The 26,006-nt window shown below is 40.3% G+C and overlaps 1 protein-coding gene and 1 pseudogene across 1 annotated transcript in view; one reads left to right on the top strand and one right to left on the bottom strand.

Moving 5' to 3' along the window:
• TBC1D9 (TBC1 domain family member 9) overlaps nucleotides 1-26,006 on the top strand; it is a 123,538-nt gene that overhangs the window by 73,308 nt on the left and 24,224 nt on the right. Inside the window, exons 7-12 of the mRNA XM_027866843.1 lie at nucleotides 8,468-8,674; nucleotides 10,449-10,622; nucleotides 12,846-12,996; nucleotides 19,117-19,331; nucleotides 21,238-21,355; nucleotides 24,546-24,831. Of these exons, the coding sequence (XP_027722644.1) occupies nucleotides 8,468-8,674; nucleotides 10,449-10,622; nucleotides 12,846-12,996; nucleotides 19,117-19,331; nucleotides 21,238-21,355; nucleotides 24,546-24,831 (1,151 nt within the window). The remainder of the gene's footprint in view (nucleotides 1-8,467; nucleotides 8,675-10,448; nucleotides 10,623-12,845; nucleotides 12,997-19,116; nucleotides 19,332-21,237; nucleotides 21,356-24,545; nucleotides 24,832-26,006) is intronic.
• LOC114046608 lies at nucleotides 407-8,206 on the bottom strand (annotated as a pseudogene).

The raw sequence follows: 26,006 nt of genomic DNA, 5'->3' as shown, positions 1-26,006 counted from the left end.
AGATTATCTTGTCTAACCCTCTCATCTTACAGATAAGGAAACTGAGGCCCAGAGAAATGAAGTGACTTTTGCCCAAAACCCATGATTTGTGAGTTCTAGGGCTAAGATTCCTTCCATTTCAGGCCTTAAAATAGTGGCTCTTACCACTATTTCACGCCATCAAATTCTTCCAGAAATTTAATTTCTCTGAACCTTAGTTTCTTCATCTGTAAAGTGGATAGTAATACTACCTAGAATGCCTACCTCATAAGATTGTTGTAAAGAAAGCACTTGGTCAGCGTCAAAGGTCTACATAAGTACAAGTTGTTACCATGAAATATGAAATGAGGTAATATGTGTGAAAGGGATTCTGTAAGTTTTAGTTCAGTTTTTTTTGGTTGATTATTTTTTATCAACACAAATACATTTACCTGTCTTCTGGCTTGTTGACGCAGTAGGTTAGACAACACTTGCAACAATGTCTGTCAAAATGGCTAGCCATAAAGACCCCAGGATCACATTCATTGGAAGGGCACTCTTGTCAAAGGTGGCTAATCTTGCCATTCTCATCAACCTTACAGTACTTCAGAACTGCAAGCTTAACCTTCTTTCTCTTATGCTTGTTCTTCTTGGGAGTTGTGTAAGACTTCTTCTTTCTCTTCTTGGCACCACCAAGCCTCAGAACAAGTTGAAGGGTAGACTTCTTCTGAATTTTGTAGCCAGACAAAAGTTTGTCCATCTTCCAGTTGCTTGCCAACAAAAATCAATCTTTGTTAATCAGGGGGAATACCTTTCTTATCTTGTATCTTGGCCTTGACATTTTCAATAGTATCGGATGATTCGACCTCAAGGGTGATGGTCTCATGATACTGGGTCCACCCATTGATGGCAGATCTGAAAGAACTTCAGTTCAGTTTTTCAAAGCACATTACATGTTATGTTATTCACATGTCACAACAATGTCATGAGGTAGTTTCAATAATCTTCATTTATAGATGGAAAAAGGTAAATGATGGTCACTGCATTTCACCAAAGGCTTCCAGTTAGCATCTTCATTCATTCAATAAACATTTATTAAACACCCACTAGGTGCTAGGCATTGTGCTAAGTGCTAAAGATATACAAAGAGGCCTGCCCTCCAGGAGCTTACAATCTAATAAGGGATAATAAAAAGCAAATCATATACGTGATAAATAGGAAAAAAATTAACAGAAAGAAAGCACCGGAATTAGGAAGGATTAAGGAAGGCTTCCTATAGAAGATGGGATTTTAGTTGGGATTTAAAAGAAGCAAGGGAGATCAGTAGTTGGAATGGAGGAGGGGGAGTGGTCCAGGCATGGGAAAACAGCCAAAGAGAATGCCCAGAGCTGAGAGATAGAGTGTCTTGTTTGCAGAACAGCTAGGAGGCCAGTGTCACAGGATCGAAGAGGGAATATCAGGAAGTAAAGTGTAAGAAGACTGGAAAGAAGGAGGGGTCTCTGGGCTTTGAATGCCAAACAGAGCATTTTGTATTTGCTCCAGGAAGCATTAAGAAACCTCTGGAGTTTATTGACATGGTCAGACTTGCATTTTAGGAAAATAACCTTAGTGGCTGAATAGAGGATGTATTGTGGTAGGGAGAGAATTGAGGCAGCTATTTCAGTAGTCCAGGAGTGAGGTGATGAGGGCCAGCACTAGAGTAGGGGCAGTGTCAGAGGAGAGAAAGGGACATATTTGAGAGATGCTGCAAAGGTGAAATTGACAGGCCTTGGCAAGACCTTGGTTATTGGGAGCTAGAGATAGTAAGGGATCAAAGATGACTATTCTTCTTCTTACTATTTTATTTTTTTTAATGGGCCAGATTTCTTAAACCTCTGGAGCCTGTGTCATTCACAGGTCACTGGTCTTTTCATCAGGCACCTAAAATACCCATTGAATACTCACTGTGTGCAGACCACAATCCCAAAATCAGAATGTAGGATACAAAATTTCTCACCTCCTAGCACTATATGGCGGAAGATCCACTCCCTTTGGATCTTGGGGCACAGTAGTGTTTGGATCAGCATGAAGGGGAAATCTAAGCAGCCTTAACTCTGTTGCCCTATTCCAGGTGTTCCATGCTGCCCCCTCAGTCTCCTATCTGCTGCCCCTTTGAAATGCCCAAGGAATCCAGCCCAACCCCCCTAGCCAGTTTTGTCCAGGCTTCACGATTACATCCATGAACTGAAGAGAAAAATCAGGTCCCAGGGCATTCACTGTGTTGCCAACGTGGTACATTATACCTATTGACACTGAGTCAATATTTAATGAAAAAATTATTTGTTGAATGTTCTCATATTGTAAATTAAGTAGGAGTGCCCTGAGGGGCAAGAGAAAGCCAATGTGGAGATAGGTCCATGTATCATGGGCTAATTAAAATTAAGTGTTGATTAAATCATTCCTCTATAAGGCAGTGAGGAAACAAGGAGGTATCAGTTTGAGTTGCCCTCCGAGTGAGTGGCCTCAGGCTTCCAAATAGCCCATCTTTCTGTTCACCACATAATTCTTATTTTATGAACTCACTAAATAAAATAGCATCTTTTTTTTCATAGAGCTTTAGAAACTTATAAAGCACTTATTTCACAATCACCTGGCAAAAGGTAGGGTGCTATTCCCATTATATTGTTTCGGAAACTGAGACCAAGACATGATTGGACTTGCCTAGGTTATAGCTAATAGTTGTCAAAGCCAGGATTCAAACTCAAGTTTTCCAATTCCCAAATTCAAGAGAGTTTCCACTACTCCTGGAGGTGTACCTAGACCCAGCTGTTTGCCATGCAACCTGAGAATGTTGGGAAGAATTTCCTTCGGCAAAGTAATACATGTATATGCATTTAAAAGAAGTTGACATTTAGAGCTGTCCCAAAATGAAATGAGTTGCCTCAGGGGCAGTGAGTTCCCCATCACTGGAAATAATCAGCAGATGCTGGATGGTCACTTATTGGCATGTTTTAGAGTAGATTCATACTTTGGATAAGATCTCTACAAAACTTTCTGCATCTAGGTTATATTTTTTTATAAGATAAAATTGATTGTCTGATCTGAGATGTGCCACAAGTGGGTTCCTTGCCTTAAACCTTTTTAAGAATACTAGAGCTATTAAAAAAAAAAAGAATACTAGAGCTAGGGGATATAGAAGGGGGTTCAGATTTAGGAGAATGGGAGAATAAGGGAGGGATTGCTGGAGTGGGGGTAGGTTAAGTAATAGGAGGGTAAGGTAGCAGGGAGAAGTAAAGTAGAGGAATTAGGAGAGATAGGAAAAATAAAGAGATATGCACTTAGGGAAAGTGTGTGTGTGTGTGTGTGTGTGTGTGTGTGTGTGTGTAAGTGTATGTATATATCAATACCTATATATAAATACATCCAATGCTCAACTTGTGGTGGTGGGTAGGGGGAAAGGAGGGGGAAAAAAGAACAAAGTAAAAAGTGTACACCAGAGAACAAAAGAACCTACAAGGAAACAAAGATAAGATGGACAGCTTTCAACATAATGAACAGTATTTAATATATAGGCTTTCTTGAAATGAAAAGTTATCGCTATATAATTTGAATCCTATGTTCTGCTGTGCACATTTTTTTTTCTAATTTTATATTTAAGTTTATAATGTTTCTTTTTCTTCTCTTATGCATTTAAGTTTCAGCATTTGTCTAAAATAAAAAAAAGAAAAAAGAATACTGGAGCTAGGAGTACAGTGCTATGAAAGAGAAATAAAGCTAATTTAGTGGTATTTTGCAGAAATCCATAGGAAGACCCTGAGAAATGAAACTCTACTTTGAATGTAACTTTAAATGGCAAAAGCAAACCCCCTTGTCTTTCATTTCTGAATTAGCCCTAATGAGCCATCTTTTGTTAACCAAGTAGGAAAGAGTAATTCAGTAAACCTAAGCTATGCAGTGATTGGGTGTGATAGTATACACAGTATTCTGCATCCACAGCCTCCTACCTCTGCATGGAATGGGGAGAAGTAATTTTCTTCACTCTTCTCCATGGCCAGGCTTGGTCATTTTCAACTTCCCCCATTTAACCAGTAAATCATTTGGCTATATTAATGTTAGATCACTGGCCCTGATAAGAATCAGAGATGTAAATTACAAAGTACTCTGCATTTCAAAAGGACTTAATGCAGTTTTCATTGCCTATGGATTTTGATGAACATAGAGAAAACAATGGTGAAAAGCACTTAAGAGTCCATTTTGAATACACTTGAGTGAGCAGTGGTCATACTAGGAACCTGGATAATGTTAAGCTGGATCTGAGTGATTGGTCACAGTGTAAGATGAAATGTGTATCACATGACCAACTGCCAGTTTCAGATTTCCATAGACTAATTGGGGAGTTACCGTGTCAGCTTCCCTTTTTGGAAATGAAACAAAATATAGGTTTTAAGATGAGGAAATACATTGGAAGTACATTGGAAAGACTGTTGTCTTTGGAATCAGAGGAACTGGGTTTGAATCCTGGGTATGCCACTTAACTACCTTCTGTAGCTTTGGGCAAATCACTTACCCTTCCTTTGCCTCAGTTTCCTCATCTATAAAAGGAGGAGGTGGTACTTGGTAACCCTTAAGATCCCTTTCATCTCTAAATCAGTGATCCTATGAGCCCCATGACTAGAATTATAATAGGTTAAAACAACAGCCACCACCCAGAAGCCTTTGTGGGAGATACAGCTGTTATTGTTACCCTACCTTAAAGAGTATTTTTGGGGCAGCTAGGTGGCGCAGTGGATAGAGCACCGTCCCTGGATTCAGGAGGACCTGAGTTCAAATCCGGCCTCAGACACATAACGCTTACTAGCTGTGTGTCTCTGGGCAAGTCATTTAACCCCATTGTCTAGCCAGAAGAAAAAAAAAGTATTTCCTGACTAGGATCCTCCTTAGAATATTAGGGGTCTTCATCCCCCATGCACAGCCTAGGGTTGATTCATCATTATAGAGTAGGAAGTTAGTTCTTAGGATGTGACCATTGTTTTCACCTGGATACAATTTATCTTAAGTTTCTAATGTTTTTTTTAACTTGTCTGTGAAAAGCAGGCCTAGATGTTGTAGTTTGTTACCCACAGGGGCATTCACCAAGGGGCAGATTCCTTTTGGTGTCTTTATCAAATTTGCATTCAGACAAATGTGGTGGTGATGATAACTGTTGATTGATTGTCTGACTTTATGTAGCACATTTAAGGTTTGCAAAGCGCTTTACATACACCAGATATGCAAAGTGTAATAGCCCCTCTTTTACAGATGAGAAAATTAAAGGGCACAGAAGAGTTAAGTGACTTGACCACTGGGGCAGTCACACAATAAATGGCTGCAGTGGGATTCAGCACCAGTTCTTCCTGGGTCCAAGGCTGACATTCACTCCATGACATCGGGCTGACTTTTTACGTTTGCTTTCTGTAGAACTGTGGGTTCTCAGGGTTTTGTGGATGATTTATAAATATGTAGGTAGACCATGCTGTGGGCCTTGACATTTTCCACCTATAGGTAACCCAGTGGGGATGCCTAGGCAGACTTATGAACCAGCTGATTGGTTTGGGAATAGGGAATTTTTAGAGGGTGTCATTTTCAGTAGGGTTTCTCCAAGTCATGTACTGTCTGTCATAGGTAGCTGGGGCTTTTTATGAAAAAGTTATTTTCATTTCTCTAGATGACTGGTGTTTGTATTCTTGACAACTTCTCATACTGAATACCAGGGTAAGGGTGGTAGCATCCTGTGATTCCACCTTTTTATAGCTTTCAGAAAGGTTCCTTAAGCTTGATATAACTGAAAAAGGACCTGGTGTGTGTGATGCATGTGTCTTCCATTTGGAAATAGTAGCTAGAATACTGGACCTAGATTTGAATCCTACTTCATGCCCTTAGTGTGGGACCCTGGACAAGTCACCTAACGTATCTCAGGCTCAGCTTGCTTCTTCAAGTATAATAGCTCCCACCTCTTCTGGTTGTTGTGAGAATCAAATGAGATAACGTATATATAAAGCACTTTGGAAGTCCTTAAGTGTCATGTAAGGGATACCTATTGTTGTATATCTGGGCAGCCAGGTGCGTCAGTGACTAAAACACTGGCCCTGGAGTCAGGAAGTCCTGGGTTCAAGTCCTGTATATGATGTATACTAACTGACTGTGATTCTTGGTGGCTCTTGACTCCCTTAGTCCTCCATCCACCCCATTCTTCTTCCCCTCCAAGGTTCTCTGTTACAGACAATTTGCTGATCAGAATCAGTGAATTTTCCATACCAGGAGCTCCCTGGGCCAATAAAATCATAGGTTCAGAACCCTTAATTGTGCTAATTATTAATAATACACTGATTATTAATGCATATTTAATTATAAAGCCATTTATTTTATCCACCTATGCAGTAGTTTATGCAAATAGGGATCAGACCTTTGATTTCATTGGTATAGGGAACTCCCAGATAAGGGAGTTTCTCTACCCATACATGTTGGCACCTTCTCTTTAATTTAGAGCACAGATTCCCCCTTTGGTGGGGTGCTGGAATAATCCAGGAGGACAGTAGAAGACTCAGGTGCAATTAGGGGGCATTGAATAAAAATAAGAGAGTGGGGGAAGCATAAGGAAAGAAGAGAAGAAAATTTTGAAAAACCATTCATACATATTTCATCTATTATGTAACAGAGTTAAAGTTGTAGTGATTACATTATTTTCCAAATAAACACAGAAAATGCAAGTTATGACCAATCAGTGATCAAGTCTGCCAATAGGTCTTAACAAGGAAGTGTTGGCAGGCAAGACCGTCACGTGCTGTTGGGAAGTCCAGCATGCATCAGCAGGAATATGTGCATGTAATAACTTGTTTACAATGCAATACTATATGGTTACATGACACAGTGGTGTGTCATCAAAATTTTAATGCAGGAAAAAGCCACAAATTTACAATAAATTATTGAACATGCATCATTTTTTTAAAAATGTTATATTTTTTGAAATTATGCAAATTTTTTTTAAAAAACCATTAAAGGGTTAAAGGTTCCAGGGGGGTGCTGAATAATTATTTTTTTGAAAGGGGGATGATAGGCCAAGTAAGTTTGGGAACCTCTGACTTCAAGTCTTAGAGTACTAAGAGATTAAGTGACTTGGCCAGGGTCATACTGCAAGTATATATTAGAGGCCTTCTTGGCTCCAAGGCCAGCTTTCTATCCATGTTCAATATGCCACACTGCCTTTAACTCAGTAGTCTGGAGAATCACTAACTATGACAAAACAGAAAGACAGAGGGGCAGCTAGGTGGCGCAGTGGATAGAGCACTGGCCCTGAAGTCAGGAAGACCTGAGTTCAAATCTGGCCTCAGACCAGACACTTGACACTAGCTGTGTGACCTTGGGCAAGTCACTTAACCCCGATTGCCTCACAAAAAAAAAAAAAAGACAGAGTGGTGATTTGTTCCAAGACTCTTTTCTGAACTCCATTGAAAAAAAAGATGAGAACAAGATGGATAATACTGATAAGATTCACGCTTAACCTTTCACACTTCCTTTCTTACAGAAATGAAAGTTCGGAGAATATTTTCTTCAGAAAACCCCGCCAGAAATTCTTTAACCTATGCATCCATACACATATGCATGCCTCCACACACATATGTGCATCCATATACATATGTGTGCATGCATACAGACAAATTGGAGAGAGGGGAAGGGACTAGACATTTATATAGTACCTACTATATGCCAGGCATTGTGCTAAGTGCTTTTTCAAAAAATATTGTTGTTCTATCATCATTATATATTATATATGTGTGTATCTTCAGAAGCTCTTCCAGTAAACAATTTGCCTTTTGCCCCTAGGACTTGCTTTAGAATTTATTCTAATGCTCTGAGTAAAAGGGCCTTGGTATTTAGTTAGCCTGGTTCCCAGCTGACAAGAGCCCCCATTATAAACCACCAAACCAATCTTTTATCTCAGATCTGAAACTGATTTCTCTCTTCCCTGTGGTAGTCTTGTTTAAAAGAAAAACCCTGGCCTGGATGTGCAGACAGATAAGCACTTAGATTGCTTGTACTATGGCAGCTTGTGAATCAAGGTTTTAGAAATGGGATGGGGAGAGAGACGTATAAAGCCCTGGAGGGTCTGTAGGAAAAGTTGAAGGATTATTGGTGTCCTGAAAATCCTTTTAGCCTTAACTATGGTATAGGAAACCAAGCAGTTTGTGATGATCTTGTTTTCATAGATAAGACCACAACAATGAAACTTCATCTCTTATGTCCATAAAATCATTTAATGGAAACTCAGGGTTCATTTGGAAAGAGTGAAAAGTCTATCCCAGTTTCAGTTCCATGTTAAGACTGGTTGAGCATTCTTTCCTTTTCCTGGAATAGAGGACACTATCTCATCTACCTTGATAAAACGCATACATTCCACAAAATTCGAACATGTTGGGTGTCTCTCATTCTGCTCTTGCCTGGCACAGTGCTATCTGGGTCCTAAATGACTTAGTGATGATCTGTTTCTTCTCAGGTGACAATTGTGGAAAAGGCTGACAGCTCCAGTGTCTTACCCAGCCCCCTATCCATCAGCACAAAAAACCGGATGACCTTTCTCTTTGCTAACTTGAAAGATAGAGACTTTTTGGTGCAGAGGATCTCTGATTTCCTGCAACAAACGACTTCCAAAATATACTTGGACAAAGAGATTTCAGGAAGCTGCAACAGTTCAGATGATGAGGTATGTGGGGAGTGGCCAGTGGGCAAAGCTCAGAATCACAGATTCAGAACTGGATGGGACTTAGAAGTCCATAGCATCTACCCTCTACCCCAACCTCATCACACACACACACACACACACACACACACACACACACACACTTTGCAGTTAAGTGCACTAAGGTCCAGAAAGGTCTAGCATTTAATTTCTGATGTATCTTATGTGTCCTTCTGCATTGTGGCTGGTGGGCATGACTTGAAACTGAGATAATATAACCACATATCCTGATCCATAAGAGGTCATCCTACAACATCCCATTATGTCATCACTAACCTGTGATGACAGATTGTTCAAGCTAAGTGCCTCTCTCCCATGGAAAGCAATGGCAGTTGGTCATTTGTAACTACTCCTCCTTCCCTCTAGTCTTTCCAGTACTGGGAAAAACCAGCTACCAAGTTACAGGGGAACTAGCTATCATGTATTCCAAAATTATCCTCAAGATTTTTGGAAACTGCATTATTTTTAATAACTAGGTTAAATAAGCATAGACTCATGACCGCATGATTGTATTTGCCACGAACTTGATGGTAATCTGTTGCTAGAGGGATGCAAACAGTGTGGCCTGGGTGTGCCTACATTCCCTACAGAAAGAATTCTCACTGGTCCTTCCCCTCCCCTCTCTGGGAGAATGAGTATAGTAGGGTGGCTCCCAAATGAGGCCACAGTTCAGATAACACCAGACCCCTGATCCATATACTTCTATGGTTAGGAGAGATGTTGCCTGGTGATTTGGCAATGACATCTTCCAAACTTCATGAAAATATGATAGGTCAACAGTTCAGAAATATGTCTAGGACTGAAGGGATGACCAGCTTAATTTGCTGTCATCTGGGTTCTAGATGGGCTTTTGAGCCACCAACCTGTTTATCATCCTGCCCAGGTTCTCCTTTAGTCTCTGAGATGGCTGTATCTATTGTCAGCATTGATGCCCTGTATCCTCTCTATTCCATTACCTGCCATCAGGCAGAATACCAGTTCTCCTTGAATCCTGTCACATCAGTTCAGTCTAACATATTTATTGACTATTTCCTTGCATGCACTCAATGGGACTTAGTAATAGGAACTTCAAAAAAGATGTAATTATTCCATGGCCTCACCTATCAAATGTGGCACAGCATGGACTCCCAAAGATGGCATTCAGGGAAGCCCTCTTTGTTTGGGGTGGGGTGAGGCAATCAGGGTTAAGTGACTTGCCCAAGGTCACACAGCTAGTAAGTGTCAAGTATTTGAGGCCTAATTTGAATTCAGGTCCTCCTGATTCTAAGGCTGGAGCTCTATCCACTGCACCACCTATCTACCCCTGGAAGCCCTCTTTATGGTAGCATGTGGTCAATTGATGTCCTGTTCTGGTGCCTCATCTTGGTGGGCAGGGGACCTTAGGTTTGGCTGGGGGGAGGGAGGAGCAGCGCTATCCTTACTGAAGTTAATAGTCCCTCCCAAACTGGAAAAGCTTTGACTTCAGGCCCAACTGAAGACTTTTGTGTGATCTGCAAACCACTTTGGCTGAGTTTAAGGAATCTTATCACTGGAAAGTTGGCTACAAGTGATGAATATTTTCAGTCATAGTAACTCAAGAAGATCATTTACAAGCTTGGAGGAATTGCATTCTGTATCAAAGGAGGGGAATATGCTGACGGATGAGTCATACATCCTTGATATACTGCAGTGGAAGATATACATATGGATATATGCTTATAAGAAGTTTTAAAGCAGATGTGTGTATCTGCATTGACAGGTCTACTCCAGACCCAGCAGCCTTGTTTCCTCCAGCCCTCAACCCAGCATGAGCTCTGAGGCAGATGGCGGCGAGCGCCAATTCAACCTGAATGGGAACAACGTCCCAACAGCCACACAGCCCTTGATGACTATGTATCGGCGGCGCTCTCCTGAGGAATTCAATCCCAAATTAGTAGGTCCCTGCTTTGCTTTCTGTAGCATCACTTCTAAAAACCTGAATGTCTTAAATGTGACACATTTATGTGAGCTTCTTATTTAAGTATTAATTTTCCCATAAAGAAAAGCAGATTGATCAGTAATTGTGAAAATTGGCTTCATAGTGGGTTTCTTGGGAGAAAGCAAAAGAAAAAAGGGTTATTTTTATCCTTTATTTCAATTTTACAATCAAGTACAAGTGTTTTATTCACCTATATTTATATGCATATGTACATATATATTTTCTATGTGTTTATATGTTTATGGGTGCATAGCATTTATATAGAAATAGATTTAATTTTATATTAATGTTTCATACCACACATACATATATAAAACACATAAATGTACATTTAATATTTATAATAAATGTACATATAATATTTATAAATATTATACAAATACTATACATAAACATTTACATTATTTGTGTGTGAGTATGCATGCATACATATATATACACACAGAGTATCCCAATAAGTCTTTAGAACGTACTATGTCTGTATATATTTGTGTGTGTGTGCATGATGGCTATTTTATATAACATTTTAAGGTTCATAAGTGCTTAACACATATCTTATTTGGTTTTCACAAAGAATCTCATGAAGTAAATGCTATTGTTAGCCTTATTTTGCAGATAAGTAAACCGAGGTTGACATAGACTAAGTGACTTGCCCATTGCCATGCAATTAGTAAGTATTTGAGGCAGGCTTTGAACTCAGTTCTTCCTTACTAGCACTCTATCCTTTACATCACTTTATTGCCATGTTCACTCACAAACACACCCATATATGTGTACAAATGCCAATCTAGCCATCATTATGTTTGGCATGGCAAAGTGGTTAAAAAGTGGCCTCAGAGTCAGTATGACTTGAATTCAAATCCCATTTCTAATATATTGGCTGTATAACCCTGGGAGAGTCACTCACCCACTTCAGTGTCCTAAGCAACTCTCTAAGACTGTAAGTTATAGAATAACAATCTATAAGAGTAGGGGGAACTCTGAATACCAGCGAAAGCCAAGGTCTACCTCTACCCCAAATTGTGTGTTGATATCAGTCCCTGCAGTCCTCTGGTGATGCTTCATTGTGGTATCCTAGTGACTTTGGATTCTCTAGGGTTATGTCAGTAGAATACCAACAGAAAAAGGGCAGGCCAGTTCAGGAATGGGTTCCTACCTGACCATATCTGCCATCTAAGAACAACTACAGCTAAATCAGGTGAGGCTCGTCATCAGAAGTTTGGCTTCCAGGGAGTGCCTTTTTTTTTTCTTTTGGCCATATTAATTTATGACAGGATGGTGAGCAAGCAGTATGAGTGTAGAGATTGTGCCACCACTTCTGAAATCGCAGGTGTCTTAAAGTATTCGAATAATGATTCAGGGGGAGAGAGACAGAGATAGAGACAGAAGAGAGAGACAGAGATGAGGAAGAGAGGAGGGGGAAGAAAAAGATTTGAACACCAGGGTTCAAATCCTGGTTCTGACACAGTTATATGGACCATGAGCAAGTTGTTCAGATTTTCTGAACCTCAGTTCCCTTAGGTATAAAATGGAGATGATAGATAGATGCCTATAGCATTTATCTCCCAAAGGTTTTTTGGTACTCAAAGGAGATTAATGTATATAAAATACTTCAGAGTGGGATATAAACATCTATTGTTATTGTTATACATTTTCTTAAATGAATCTGCTCATACCTTGGAGAGCTACCACTGAGGCAGAGTGAATGAATGGAATCAGTAGCCCTTACTACTCTTGCCTATCACGGATTATTATTCATCTTACATGGAATGGAGGAGTAGGGAGAGGGAAAAACTTCCATAAATGCAGGTACCAGCTGACCAAAGACATGTTATTTCATCAGAAAATTTGGGTCTTAATCCTAAGAAATCCCTGGCTAGTTTTTCACTTCTCATGTCTTCCTGTCACTATGGTTTAGCATTTTTAGCCTGTTCATTTCTTTTCAACATGAATGATTCCTCTGAGTTTTAATTTTAGCTCCATTCCTGCAAGGATCACCTACCTAGGCAGCTCATCTGACTCAGCTTCACACTAGTAAAATTGGCTGCAGGCACTTCGATTTCTTCCTCCCACCTCCCACTCTAGTCAAAAGGGAAGATTCTGGAGATGCCCTTCAGATGTCTGCATGGCCTCTAGCTTTCTGTCTGTAATGTAGTATTCTTTCCCAATCCTTTTCAGGCCAAAGAGTTTTTGAAAGAGCAAGCCTGGAAGCTTCACTTTGCTGAGTATGGACAGGGGATCTGCATGTACCGCACTGAGAAAACCCGAGACCTGGTGCTCAAAGGCATCCCTGAGGGCATGAGAGGGGAACTCTGGATGCTGCTCTCAGGTGAGCACCTTGTCTTGTCTTGATTCCCAAGGTTTTTAGTGAGAAGTATCTCCCCCCAACCTGGTGTCTAGATGGGAGCACACGGCTCAGATTTCCTCCAATCATTAAAAGTAACAAAACCTTAAAGCATCCAAAGACCTGCCTCAAATCTATCTATTTGTTTCAATCAGAGGATTTGAGAGTCTCTTCAGTATTCACCTCCCTGCCTATAGCAGCCCTTGCTTTTGTGGAAACATAGTACTAGGATTCTCACCTTCCCATTACATTCCCCTTAACAGAGTTCAAATATGCAATTCAATTCCATTCAACAGGCATTTATTGAGTAGTGCTATTGGCCATGCACTTTGCTAGGTGCCAGGGAATACAAAGGCAAAAATTAACTGCCATTCTCCTGAAGGAGTTTATATTCTACTGGGAGGAAGCATGGTATATATAGAGAAGTATGTACAAAATGAGTGGAGACAAAGTATTTTCTATGGGGAACACCAATAAACAATTTGGAAGATTCAGGAGTAGATAGTTCCTATGATTTGAGGGAGGGTAGTCAAGCTAGGGATTTTAGGAAGGCAAGGTCATGAGAGAGAATTTTCCAGGCCTATATATCCTCTCTACAAAGGCAATTGAATGTCATGTGCAGGGAACAACAAATAGCCCAGTTTAGCTGGAAGAAGAACTAGACCAAGAAAGAATTCTGATTTGGGAAATTAAGAATGTTTTACTATAAAAGGGGGGTTGGGCCAGAAGTTCAAGTCCTGGGTTTTAAAAGTGAGCTTACTTTGTTAACATTGTCCCAATCAGCCTTAGCTCACCTTCTCAACTCGACTGACCTAATACAGTGAGTAACCTTTTTTTTTTATTTTCAGGGGGGGACTTGGTTTCTGTCATTTTCCAGAGGTGCCCTATACAGTACCTTCTCTCTTCCTATTCTCCCAGTCTGGTTAGATGTTCTTGAAGCAAGAATGTAGCAAGACTTTGTTTCTTACTTCTTCACCCAGGGGAATTTTTCTTTTTAGATATGCTATATTCCCTCTTCATGAATCTGTGAGACTCAGCTTCCTTATCTGTAAGACTAGGAGACCTCCAAGGCAGCTCTAAATTTATTATCCTCATTGTGAGGTTCTATGACCCAACAGTATCTTCAATTATCGACCTTCCATCCATGCTCTTTTGAGAGTGAAATCTTCCAGGACTGGGGTTTGAATCCTGGCTTGGTGACCTTGAGCATTTCACTTAAATAGTTGGGGTCTCATTTTCCTCATGTGTAAAATGAGGGCTTTGGGTTAGATGATATCTGAGGTACCTTCCAGCTCTAAATCTATGATATGATCTCTCTAGCTCTCCATCGTGAGCCATGTTCTTTCTACCTTCCATTTCTGGAAAGGATGGAGACAACCATTGGGTCTCCTTGCCACATCAGCTCAGGGGTCACCTGCTAACATACCTCAAAACTTCTTGATACTCCCTACCATTCTGGATATGATCTCCATGCACAGGTCACAGGGCAAATGCCCAGCTGTCTGCCAGGTGCTCTGATTCTGTTCCCATGAGTATATTAACGGATGAGTTGAAGTGTCAAAACAAAAAAAATGTATTTGTGGTTGGCTAATGGCAAGCTAACAGCTTGAGAGGCTGAAATAACATGCTCATAAAGTTCACCATATATAGAAGAAAGCAATAAATCTATTTGAATGCATTAAAGTGAAGCATGATGTTCTCTGGCCCCAGTGATTTTCCTTTCCTGGCCTATAGGAAAAGCTTTCCCTTCACTGAGAGATAGGGTTGGGGTTTAGGGGGCTTTTGTTTTGTTTTGTTTTGTTTTTGTAAGTTCAGTGCATAGTCTAGTATTGAACAGTGAGGTGGCTAGAGTGCCAGGCTTGAAGTCAGGAAGAGCATAGGGCCTAGAGTCAAGAAGACTCCTCTTCCTGAGTTCAAATCTGGCCTCAGACACTTACTAGCTAGGTGACCCTAGGCAAATCACTTAGCCTTGCTTGCCTCAGTTTCCTTATCTGTAAAATGAGCTGGAGAAGGAAATGGCAAACCACTCCAATATTTTTGCCAAGAAAACCCCAAAAATGAGGTCATGAAGAATTGGACAAGACTGAAAAACATAGTCCAGTATGTATCAGTACATAGTCTGATAGTCCATTTAGAGTATCAAGGGATTAGGGGAGAAGGAAAAAGATGAGAATTAAGAGTACCAATCTTCTCACCTCCTGGATTCTTACATTTTCCTTGGAGTGTCTCGTTTGGAGGCAGGAAAAGTCCAAATTCATATTCACACCAACAAACCCCATTCCAAGGACATCTACCATCAACCAAAGGACAAACTCAAACTATTAAGAATGAAGACTTTGACATTATCAGTACATAGTCTGGACTCAAACACCCGGACAAGATGTTTCCTGATTCTATTTCTTCTTGGATGCAGTAGAAAACTGAGCTTTATTACAGACAGCAGAAAAATATTATTATCATACCTACTCTACATGAGGTAACTCTTTCTCCTTGCCCTTCACTGGCTGTTAATATCACTGTAAGACTGAAGCATGCTTGCTGGGTATTCATTAGGGTAATAATATTCCAAATTGCTGAAGTTATTTAGAAGACTAAAATTTGTCAGCTTCAACAAGTCCTAACTGGGTTTCTTTTTAAATTTGGATCTAAAAATGGTCACAAGTGCCATAGCTAATAACTTGCTGAACGATAAGGAAAATCAAAGAGTGCTCCATGCTATACCAGAGAATACAAGAAAAGCCACAACTTTCCTGGAGTTCAGAATCAAACAAATTCAGGAACTAGAGTATTGATAAAATTGTAAACTACTTTAGTCCCTGAAGCTCTTTTCAGAAGCAGAAAATTTTGAGTTATTTAAAATGACACAAATACTTTGAGAAGAATTATGTGGTCTTTATCTGCTTTATACCACCCCATTCAACACCACCCTTTTTACATGCCCTTATTTTTCATTATGCCAGAGTGGAATGGTCGCAGGTCCTCATTCAGAAACTAAATTTTGAGCCCTCTAATTAGTAGGCAAAGACACAGAAGAGCTAAGTGCTATCCATTTTTCTTTCTGTTTCTCAGTTTGGGGAAAGAACTGATCACCCTGGCAACATGATTCAGTTGGCTGACACTGTAAGCCCCAGATTATATTTTTATTTTAATGCTACCTTGTTCAGATTAGAATCTGTAGACCTATTCTATATTCAAATGGACTTGGAAAAACAAGACAGAACCAAAAACTGATTGAGAACAATGCTTCTTGTCTGAGCATTGTTTTTCCCCATTCCACCTCTGAGATAATGGTGGGACAGATTAAACATTACAAACCTGCATAGAATCCAATTCTGGGTAAAGAACAAATATGTCCCACTGGTAGGGAAAGCAGCATGGTGGGATGGATGTAATGCCAGCCTCAGAGCAAGAAAGACCTGGTTTCAAGACCTATCTCTGATACCTACTGACTTTGTGAGCCAAGAAGAGTCATTTAACTTTTCAATGAACTTTAGATAATGCTTTAAAACTTTAAGACTGTAAGGAGCTGCTGACCTGCATTGGTTAACCACAATAGTAGTTAACATATGTAGAAGTTAACAAAAGGGGCAGCTGGGTGTCACAGTGGACAGAGTGCTGGTCCTAGAGTCAGGAAAACCTGAATTCAAATCTGGCCTCAGATACTAGCTGTGTGACCCTGAGCAAGTCACTTCATCCTGTTTACCTCAGTTTCCTCATCTGTCAAATGAGCTGGAGAAGGAAATGGCAAACCACTTCAGTTATCTTTGCCAAGAAAACCCTAAATGGTGTCACGAAGAGTCAGACATGGCTAAAAAGACTGAACGACATCAGCTAGTGGAGGGAGTTTCCACAGTGTGTCTATCTTGTGGAAAGAACAATGGTCTGGTGGTTAAAAGAAGCCTAGTTTTACATCCATCTTTCCTTCAAGTTTAACTTGATAAATCTTGAGCTAGAGTCCTTTAAGACAAATGTCATTTCTTTAATCATTTTACAAAGGGTCTTTGTTGCTAGTTTCTGGGAACTCTACAAGAAATTATCTTACGGTTCTCCTATGAAGTAATTGATGGCCCTTGGGCCAGTTTCAGGTTTGCAGTTCAGTCATTTTCAGTTGTGACCCCATTTGGGATTTTTCTTGACAATGATACAGGAATGGTTTGCCATTTCCTTCTCCAGCCCATTTTACAGATGAGGAAACTGATGCAAACAGGGTTAAGTGACTTGCCCAGAGTCACCCAGCTAGTAAGTGTCTGAGGCCAGATTTGAACTCAGGGAAGATGAGTTTTCTTGAGTCTAGGCCTGATGTTCTATTCACTGCATCATCTGGCTGCCCATCAGTATCAAGTTACTATTGTCTAGTTAGCTTCTTCCAGTAGATGTCAGTAATATCACCACTGCTTTGGGTGATTATCTGGAGATGCACATGCACAGGACCAATCACAAGGAGCAGATGGAGGAGATGGCTATCTGAGGAGAGAAGCCAAGGGAGGTGGGAAAGTAGGAAGGTCACTCACCACACTGGAAGACCTGGCATAAGAATGCCAGCTCTACCACTGATGCATTCCCTTGGTGACCTTAGGTCACTCACTTCATGTCTCTGAGCTAGGGTTGTATCTGTAAAATGAAGGGATTTGACTCGATTTCCCATTCTATACATCCCAGACAGAGCTAGCTTGTTCCTGTCTTCAAGAGCTTGTTGGTTCATTTGCCTCATAGCTCAATTTTCTATTATCGTAATAGTTAGCATTTATAAGGCACTTTAGGGTTTGCCAAGTGCTTTACAGAAATTAATAAACATTCAGTACCTGCTTCACGAATAAGGAGGGGCAAGGTAAAATAATAAATAGAGGGCCACATTTGGAGTCAGGAAGAGTCATGTCTTGCCTGACATATTCTAGTTGTGTGACCCTGGGCAGATCACTTAACCTTTAAATTCCTCTTTCAACACTATAAGATTTGGTGCCAGTCTGGATTGATGGGGAGGTAGTTTCCCCATGAGGAATTCCTTTTGTGAAATTATAGCCAGAAGAAAATGGTACACTATGCTGAGGCATTGGAAATACAAAGTTGTAAAACAATGCCCCCCCCCAAAAAAAAGAACAAAAAAAGCGCTTCACCCCATTCAGTTCCTATCCTCAAGAACCTTTTATCTGCTGTTGGAATGTGACTGTGTCAGAGACAGGCAATACTGTAAGTCCTTATCAGCTAATATTTCACATGTCATTATTTGAAGGCTGGCCGGTTGGTTAAGTCCTGAAGAACTGGGGTTCAGTTGACTCTGCCTGAGAAAAATGGGCATCACGGAAATTTGAAATGTATATCCACTTAGTTCAAGCCCTTTCCCAGAAAATAATTTCCATCATCATGCACCTAGCAAGTTGGGCTTTTGGCTTAAAAGACCTCTGGGAAGGAGGAAACCTACCATGTCTGAAGACAACAGCATTTCACATCTAGGAGGTTCTCATTGTTAGGAAGTTCTTCTATTTGTCTCTGCATCATTCATTTGAGACTCTTGGTCTTGCTTCCTGTGACCAAACAGAAAACACGCTCCCACATTAAATTCATGAAGACAGCCATCATCTGCTCCTTCTCTTTCTATGCTAAAGATGCCCAGTTCCTTCAACTGAACTTCTAGTGATGTGAACTAGAGGGTACCAAGGGAGTGGTGTCAACCTCAGATACAAACGAGCAGGCCTTGAGCCACACATGTATAGCAGACCATATACCACATTTGACACCTGTACTAAAGGGGCAGAGATTAGATTGTAAGCTCCTTAAGGCAGGGGCTGTCTTTTTCCCTTTTTGTATCCCCAGTGCTTAGCACAATGCCTGGCACCTAGTAGGCACTTTGATTGAAAGTAGGAAGATACAAAAGGCTGAACTATGGGCAGCCCTAGATATAGCTAGTCAAAAGAATAACATCTAAGTGCACTCACATCCTTCACGTGATTTCATTGTTTTTTGTTTTTAAGAATAAAGAATTTATTAGGGAATGTTAAGGAAATCAAGGGCAGGGAGTTCCTGAGATTGAAAAAAGCAGTCATAGCAGAACAAAAGGAAATTGTTCCCACTTACTGCCATGTTTGATGCTGTTGGGGCTATTCCTAGGAGCCATCAATGAGATGGCCACCCATCCTGGCTATTACGAAGATCTGGTGGAAAAGTCTATGGGAAAGTACAACCTTGCCACAGAGGAGATTGAACGAGACTTGCATCGGTCCCTCCCAGAACACCCGGCTTTCCAGAATGAAATGGGCATTGCTGCTCTGAGGAGAGTGTTAACAGCTTATGCCTTTAGAAATCCCAACATAGGATATTGCCAGGTAAAATTGAGTTGTTCCCTTTAAGGTACCTGTTGGTTAGTAGAGAAAGAAGTAAAAGGAGGCAATGGGAGTAATGGAAAGAATGTACAACCTACAGTAGTCAAGAAACCTTGGTTCTAGCCCTGCTTCTACCTAGCTATGTTGTCTTGGGCCCATGCCACCTCTTCGGTCTTGGTTTTATCATCCATAAAGTGAATGAACTGGTCTTTAGGACTTTTCTAAAGTTCTCCCTGTACTAAATGCCAGTAACTCTAGAAACTGTACCAGAATAGGCAGATTGATACTATAAGGAAAGAACTAATGTTTAATTTTTTTTAATTTAAATTTGTATAATTCTTTCTAGAAAACAGGTTGTTACCTTTTTCATGTCATGGATTTCTTTAGCAATAGAGGAAACCTTATACTAATGTTTACCTACATTAGTAATGGAAAGAAGTGCTAAATTTTAGAGATTAATGAAAAGATGTAATTTTTAAAATTTAATTTAATTAAAAATGTTTTTTCCTGTCTAAGTTCATGGATCTCCTGAAATCTATCCACAGGCCCCATGAGGGTTTATGGTCCCTAGGTTAGAACCCCTGTTCTAGAAGGTCATAGCATAATTTAATTAGCTTCTAATAAAAATGGAGCTCAGGTAAGGTATACAGAGCCTGGAGTGGAAAGGAAGACTTGGACACCAAAGTCCTATCAAAATTCCTTTCTACCACAGAGCCATAGCTAGACATTCTGGGGCATAGGACAAGCACCACAAAATGTGCCCTGAAACCAACTTTTAAAAACAAACTTTTGGGGTTGTGGAGGGATGGATACTCTGGAGAAAGACATAACCTTGGGGTAAAAGCCACCCTGTAGGGGAGAGGTCATAGCTTTTTATTTTCATTAATTCCTCTTGCTAAATTAGGTGTCAAACTCCTTTCTTTCTAAAATTGCTGTCATTCATTGCCCTTTAAATTTAAATTTAGCATATTCACATAAAGCTCCACTTGCACTGCCCTAGTTATGATTCTGTTCTTACAGCATTCTGGGCAAGCGGTCAGCTAGCCTTTGCTTGAATACCCTTATGAAAGGGGACTCAGTGCTTACTTCCCATGGCAGCCTGATCATCTTTGAGAGAGCTCTAATTATTAGACAGTTTTTACTGCCATCCAGACTAAATGTCCTTCAGTTTCCACCCATAGCAGAACAAAGCTAATCCCTCTTAAGATACTTACTAACAGCTGTCATGTCCTTCCCTGAATTTTCTCTTTCCCAGATTGAAAAAAAAAAAAAACACCATTTCCCATTTCCTTCAGCTGATGTTCACATGTATCTGTAACACCTGCTGACTTGTCCGAACCTTTTTCCATTAAATGAGAGGTTGCTTGAAACACATTTTAAGCTATTTGCTTTATCCAGCCAGACGGTGTTATTTAGGAATGCTCTTGTTTTCAGTTGTCCTTTTGCTTTCCTTAGTTTCATACAAAATTCATTTATATGAACACATTTCATACAAAACAATACTCTCTGTAGAGCCTTTGACCTTGGGTCCTGGGTAATGGAAACTATGGTGGCTGGGCAAGAAGAAAGGGAAAAACTGACCTCACTGGTGGGTGGTTTGCCTTATACTGAACCACTCTACCAATGAACAATCATTTAAGAAGGAGGCTTTTGCTCCTTGTCTTTGGGAGAAAGTCCTTGAATGGTAATTTTTGTATTTTGGTGTATTTGCTCCAGGTATCCAGTCACAACAAGTTAGTTGCCTGGAAAGTACCCACTTGACTTTTGAACCCAGTAAAATACCAACTCTTGGTTTGCTGGTCTCATTCTCCCTGCTCCAACTCTACCACCAGCCCCTTCCCCCCAAAAGTCATCCTTTTCATCTTTTCATTTCTTTTTTTAATTCATTTTTTTCATTTCATTTCTCTAGGCAATGAACATTGTAACCTCGGTGCTGCTTTTATATGCAAAAGAGGAAGAAGCCTTCTGGCTGCTGGTAGCTTTGTGTGAAAGGATGCTTCCTGACTACTACAACACCAGAGTTGTTGGTATGTGTGAGTGGGTTTAAAATTTGATCTTCTTCGTACCCAGATGGTCTTTTCTACAGAAGTGCCCCTCATGTACCTAATGTGACTCTGGTACCATATTCCCAATCACCATTGGCCAGGGAAATCACAAAAGAAAGTATATCTACTGAGTCTAAAAAAAATGATATATGATAGGAGATGATCAAAGCCATAACTAGGCTAGGACAATGGCGCTTTGTCCTAGGGCTTCAAAATTGAGAAGATTCTGACAGCCTTTGAAGCCCTACAGCAATACAAACAACTGAACTCGGAGGGCTTAGTTAACAAATATCTTAGTTAAAATAGGAAAGTACCAGAAGATGTGTACACCCCAGATGAACCCAACTTACATGCAAAAAGTCACATGTGATTTCAAGACTGAGTATCCTTGTTTGAGAAATAATGACTTCTTTTTAAGATGTCTGATGGGAAGGTCTATCCTTCCAGGAGCAAAACAGGAATTTTGATAATACAAACCAGGGGCTATCTAAAGAACCAGAATTTTTAAAAAAGTGTTTTTACTGGGGAACTGTGAAACACCAATAAGGTCAATGATTTTCAGAAGAAAATAAGAATGAGCAGGGAAAGATAATATATGGGGATTATTTAATTTCTTTTAAAAAATCAATTAAGAACACAATTGCACAGCAGGAACGTTAACAGGTATTTCCACAACACTTATTGCAGTCTTTCAATCTGCTCTCCTGACTGATTCAAACATTGCTCAGGGTGTTACTAAAGCTTCCTAGTTCTGGTCAAGCCAAATATTGGGGCTAATTTGCATAGTATTGTCTCTGCATTTAGAACTGGAAGAAATCACAGCTCTTTTAGTCTAACCTCCTCATTGTACAGAGGAGGAGACTGAGACCCAAAGATGAGAAGTACATAACCAATGTTCCCATAATTAGTAACTGGAAGAATGAGGATTTGAATCTGGGACCCTGACTCCCTATCCCACCTCTTTCTCATTGCACCAGTTCTATAAAGAAGTCTCAAATTCCTTTCTCTAGTGTTCAAGGCCCTCCAGGGTCTGGCATCATTGGCACTCTGCCTCCCATTGGTAACTAAATGGCTTCCCTCCTTAGACTTAAACAAGTTGATGTTGAATTTATGCCAAAGTATTTTTCAACTTGGGAAACCAGATAACCAGCTTGTTGTTATTCATTTGTTTCAATCACATCCAACTCTTCGTGACCCATTTGGGGTTTTCTTGGAAGAGATACTGGAGTGGTTTGCCATTTCCTTCTCCAGTTCATTTGACAGATGTGGAAACTGAGGCAAAAAAAGGTTAGGTGACTTGCCCAGGGTCACACAGCTAGTAAGTGTCTGAGGCCATATTTGAATTCAGGGAGATGAGTCTTCCAGGCCCAGAACTCTATCCACTAGATAGAGAAGTATCCACCTAGTTGCCCCTGTTATCAGCTATTCAATACTAATGGCATAACAAGTCAGTTACAGCCAATTGACCTTACTTTTACCCTGCATAGCTAACAGAATACTGATTCCTGAATCTGTGATCGCATTAGCAGTTACTCCTTCTCCTGGTACAGATCCCTATCCATCCATGCCTTATCCTCCTGTGTGATTCTTATCCAAGTCTTTCCATAAACCCTCCATTGTGGATCCACTCATATTGGAGGCCATAATTTAATTCTCTTAATATATACCAGTGGGACACATTGGTCTGTCCATTATATTTCCTACAAATCTGGGCCACCTCCTTTTCCAGACATTAGTGTCTTAGGTGATGTCCTTTAAGCAGCCAGGCAATGTAATGATGGGCCTGGAGTCAGGAATAACTTAACTCAAATTCTGCCACAGGTATTTAACTAACTGTGTGACCCTGGGTAGGTCACTTAACCTCTGTCTGCCTTAGTTTCCTCAAAGTTGTGCAGATCAAATGAGATATTTGCTGTTGTTATTTTTAATCCAATTTTATTTTTAGCTCTAAATTCTCTCCCTCCCACCTCTCCCTCTTCCATCCAACGAAAAGGAAAAAAAACAAAACCCTATTACAGATATGATTAGTTAAGCAAAACAAATTCCCTCAGCCATGACAAAAAAGAAAAGAAAAGGAAAAAAATACTCTTCAACCTACACTCTGAGTCCATAAGCTATCTATCTGTTTCATCATATTTTAAAGCACTTTGCACAGTACCTGGCACATGGTCAATGTTTAATATATGTTTCTTTTATCCCAGTCACTTCTTGTGCACAAACCATCATTGATAAAATGATTCATTCTACTTTTGATTGTCATTTCTTTTCCTTGCCACTTGCCACCTTACTACTTAATTCTTTTGAAATCATGGTATTTTGTGACTAGAAGCCATTACAACATCTCCAAAAGAATATTAATGTGGGAAAGAGGAACTTTGCATCAGGGAGCAGAATGAGACCCCCAGGCAGAATCAACTTCATTAATTTATTCAGTATGCATTTATTAAATGTCTACCTGACAATCTGCTCATCTCTAGGTATACAGAGACAAAATCTAAATAGCTTCTGCCCTCACAGAGCTAGTATTTTATTGGGAGAAACAATACATACATACTAAGAGAAGTACAAAATAAATGCAAAGTAAATGGGGAGGAGGGGAAAGCCCACTAGTAACTAGAGGCCTTCAGGGAAAACCTTGTAGAGGTACTGCCCTACCCTTCTCCTAGTCTACTCTGGGCCCAATTTATGGAGTCCCTGCTAATGCCTGTCCCATGGAATGTGTACTGATGGACTAGCTCAGTAGGCTGCCCATCCAGCTAAGGATGGGATTAACATGACAAGATACCAGTTTAATTATCATACTTTGCATCATGCATTAGTCCAAACTTGTATTTTTTCCAACAACCTTCATTTTTAGCAGAGCAGTGTCCTTTTACAATGAGGAGAAAAGGATGCGGATCTCCCCAAAGGCAGAGATGCAGCCAAAACTAATTAAAAGAACAATTCATTGACCAACTGGACTAGAAGGCAGAGTTGGAAGGACAAAAAAGCCCGTCTGTCAATCTGGTTCAAAGGGAAATATGAAAAGCGCAAATTCAGAGAAGTTCAGGGCAGCAAGGAAATTGCATTGTCCCTTCAAACGACTAAATTAAAGCCATTTGAATGGGTTTATTAGAGAGAGAAGTGTGCATGTTTGACTAATTTCACCTTTCCCTACTTGCCTGCCTTACAGGAGCACTGGTAGACCAGGGTGTTTTCGAGGAACTAGCCCGAGACTACGTCCCCCAGCTGTACGACTGCATGCAAGATTTGGGGGTGATCTCCACCATCTCCCTATCTTGGTTCCTCACACTATTTCTTAGTGTGATGCCTTTTGAGAGTGCAGTTGTGGTTGTTGACTGTTTCTTCTATGAAGGAATCAAAGTGATCTTCCAACTGGCATTGGCTGTTCTGGATGCCAATGTAGACAAGCTTCTGAGCTGCAAAGATGATGGGGAAGCCATGACTGTTTTGGGGAGGTACTCATTTCCAGTCTTGTTTCATAGTCCTACTCCCTTTTTCACAGTTTGTTCCATTCTGTGTCTGGCCCCAGATAGAGGGTTCCATTTCTCTCTTCAATGTCTGCACAAGTGGGTCACCCATGCCTGGAATTTGCTGCCTTTTCATTTCTTCCTTGTAGAATCCTGATCTTCTTTAAAGTACAGCATGGGTGCCCTCCTCCCCCCCCAAATTTTTAGCACTTTCTCCTTTGGATAACTCTGTATATACTCAGAATTTACATATCCATGTCTATGTTGTATCCCACTGATAAAATGTAATCGCCTTGAGAGCAAGGCTATATTTAGCCTCTTCCTGTTTAATATTTTAATCCCTAGCTTTGGTAAAGGCATAGATAGCATCCTTATCAAATTTACCAATAGGGCAAAGCCTAGGAGAGATTATTAATGCACTAGATGACAGAATCAAGGTCCAGAATAGATTAGCAAATTAGAGCTGTTTTGGGCCAGTGACTTAAAAATGGTTTTGACATTTTTTGGGGGGGGGGGGCTAGGCAATGGGTTTAAGTGACTTGCCCAGGGTCACACAGCTAGTAAGTGTCAAGTATATGAGGTCTAATTTGAATTCAGGTCCTCTTGACTCCAGGGCTTGTGCTCTATCCACTGTACCACCTAGCTGTCCCTGGTTTTGACATTTGTAATTAAATTTTCATTTTATTTTAAAAATGTAAAAACCGGTTTTAGTTCAAAGGTAGTAGTTTGCTAATCCTTTGGGCTAGCAGCCAGGGCTGAATCTAATAAGATGAAATTCAATAGGGATAAATGCAAAAAGCCTAAAATTTGGGTTCAAAAATTAGCTTTACAGATACAAGATGGGGGAGTATGGTTAGATAACAATTTTCCTTCATAGTATCTGGGAGTTTTAGAGGGCTACAAATTCCCCATGAGTCATGCAAAGAAGCTAGTAAAATATAGGTTCCAGGAACTAAAGAGGTGATAATCTCTTTATACTCCCCTCTAGTAGGAGGGGAGCACCCACATAAGCACAATGAGCTATGTTCAATCTGAGCACCACAATTTAAAATGGACATTGATAAGCTAGATGGAGAATATCTGGAGGAAGGCAACTTGGAGGATGAGTGAGGGGCTTGGATCCTTCTGATAAGAGAATTAGCTGGAAGAACTGGGCTTGTTTG

Source organism: Vombatus ursinus, unplaced genomic scaffold (genome assembly GCF_900497805.2).
Source record: "Vombatus ursinus unplaced genomic scaffold, bare-nosed wombat genome assembly UNPS02014784.1, whole genome shotgun sequence".
Lineage (NCBI taxonomy): Eukaryota > Metazoa > Chordata > Mammalia > Diprotodontia > Vombatidae > Vombatus > Vombatus ursinus.
This window is presented reverse-complemented; position numbering and strand designations above follow the sequence as displayed.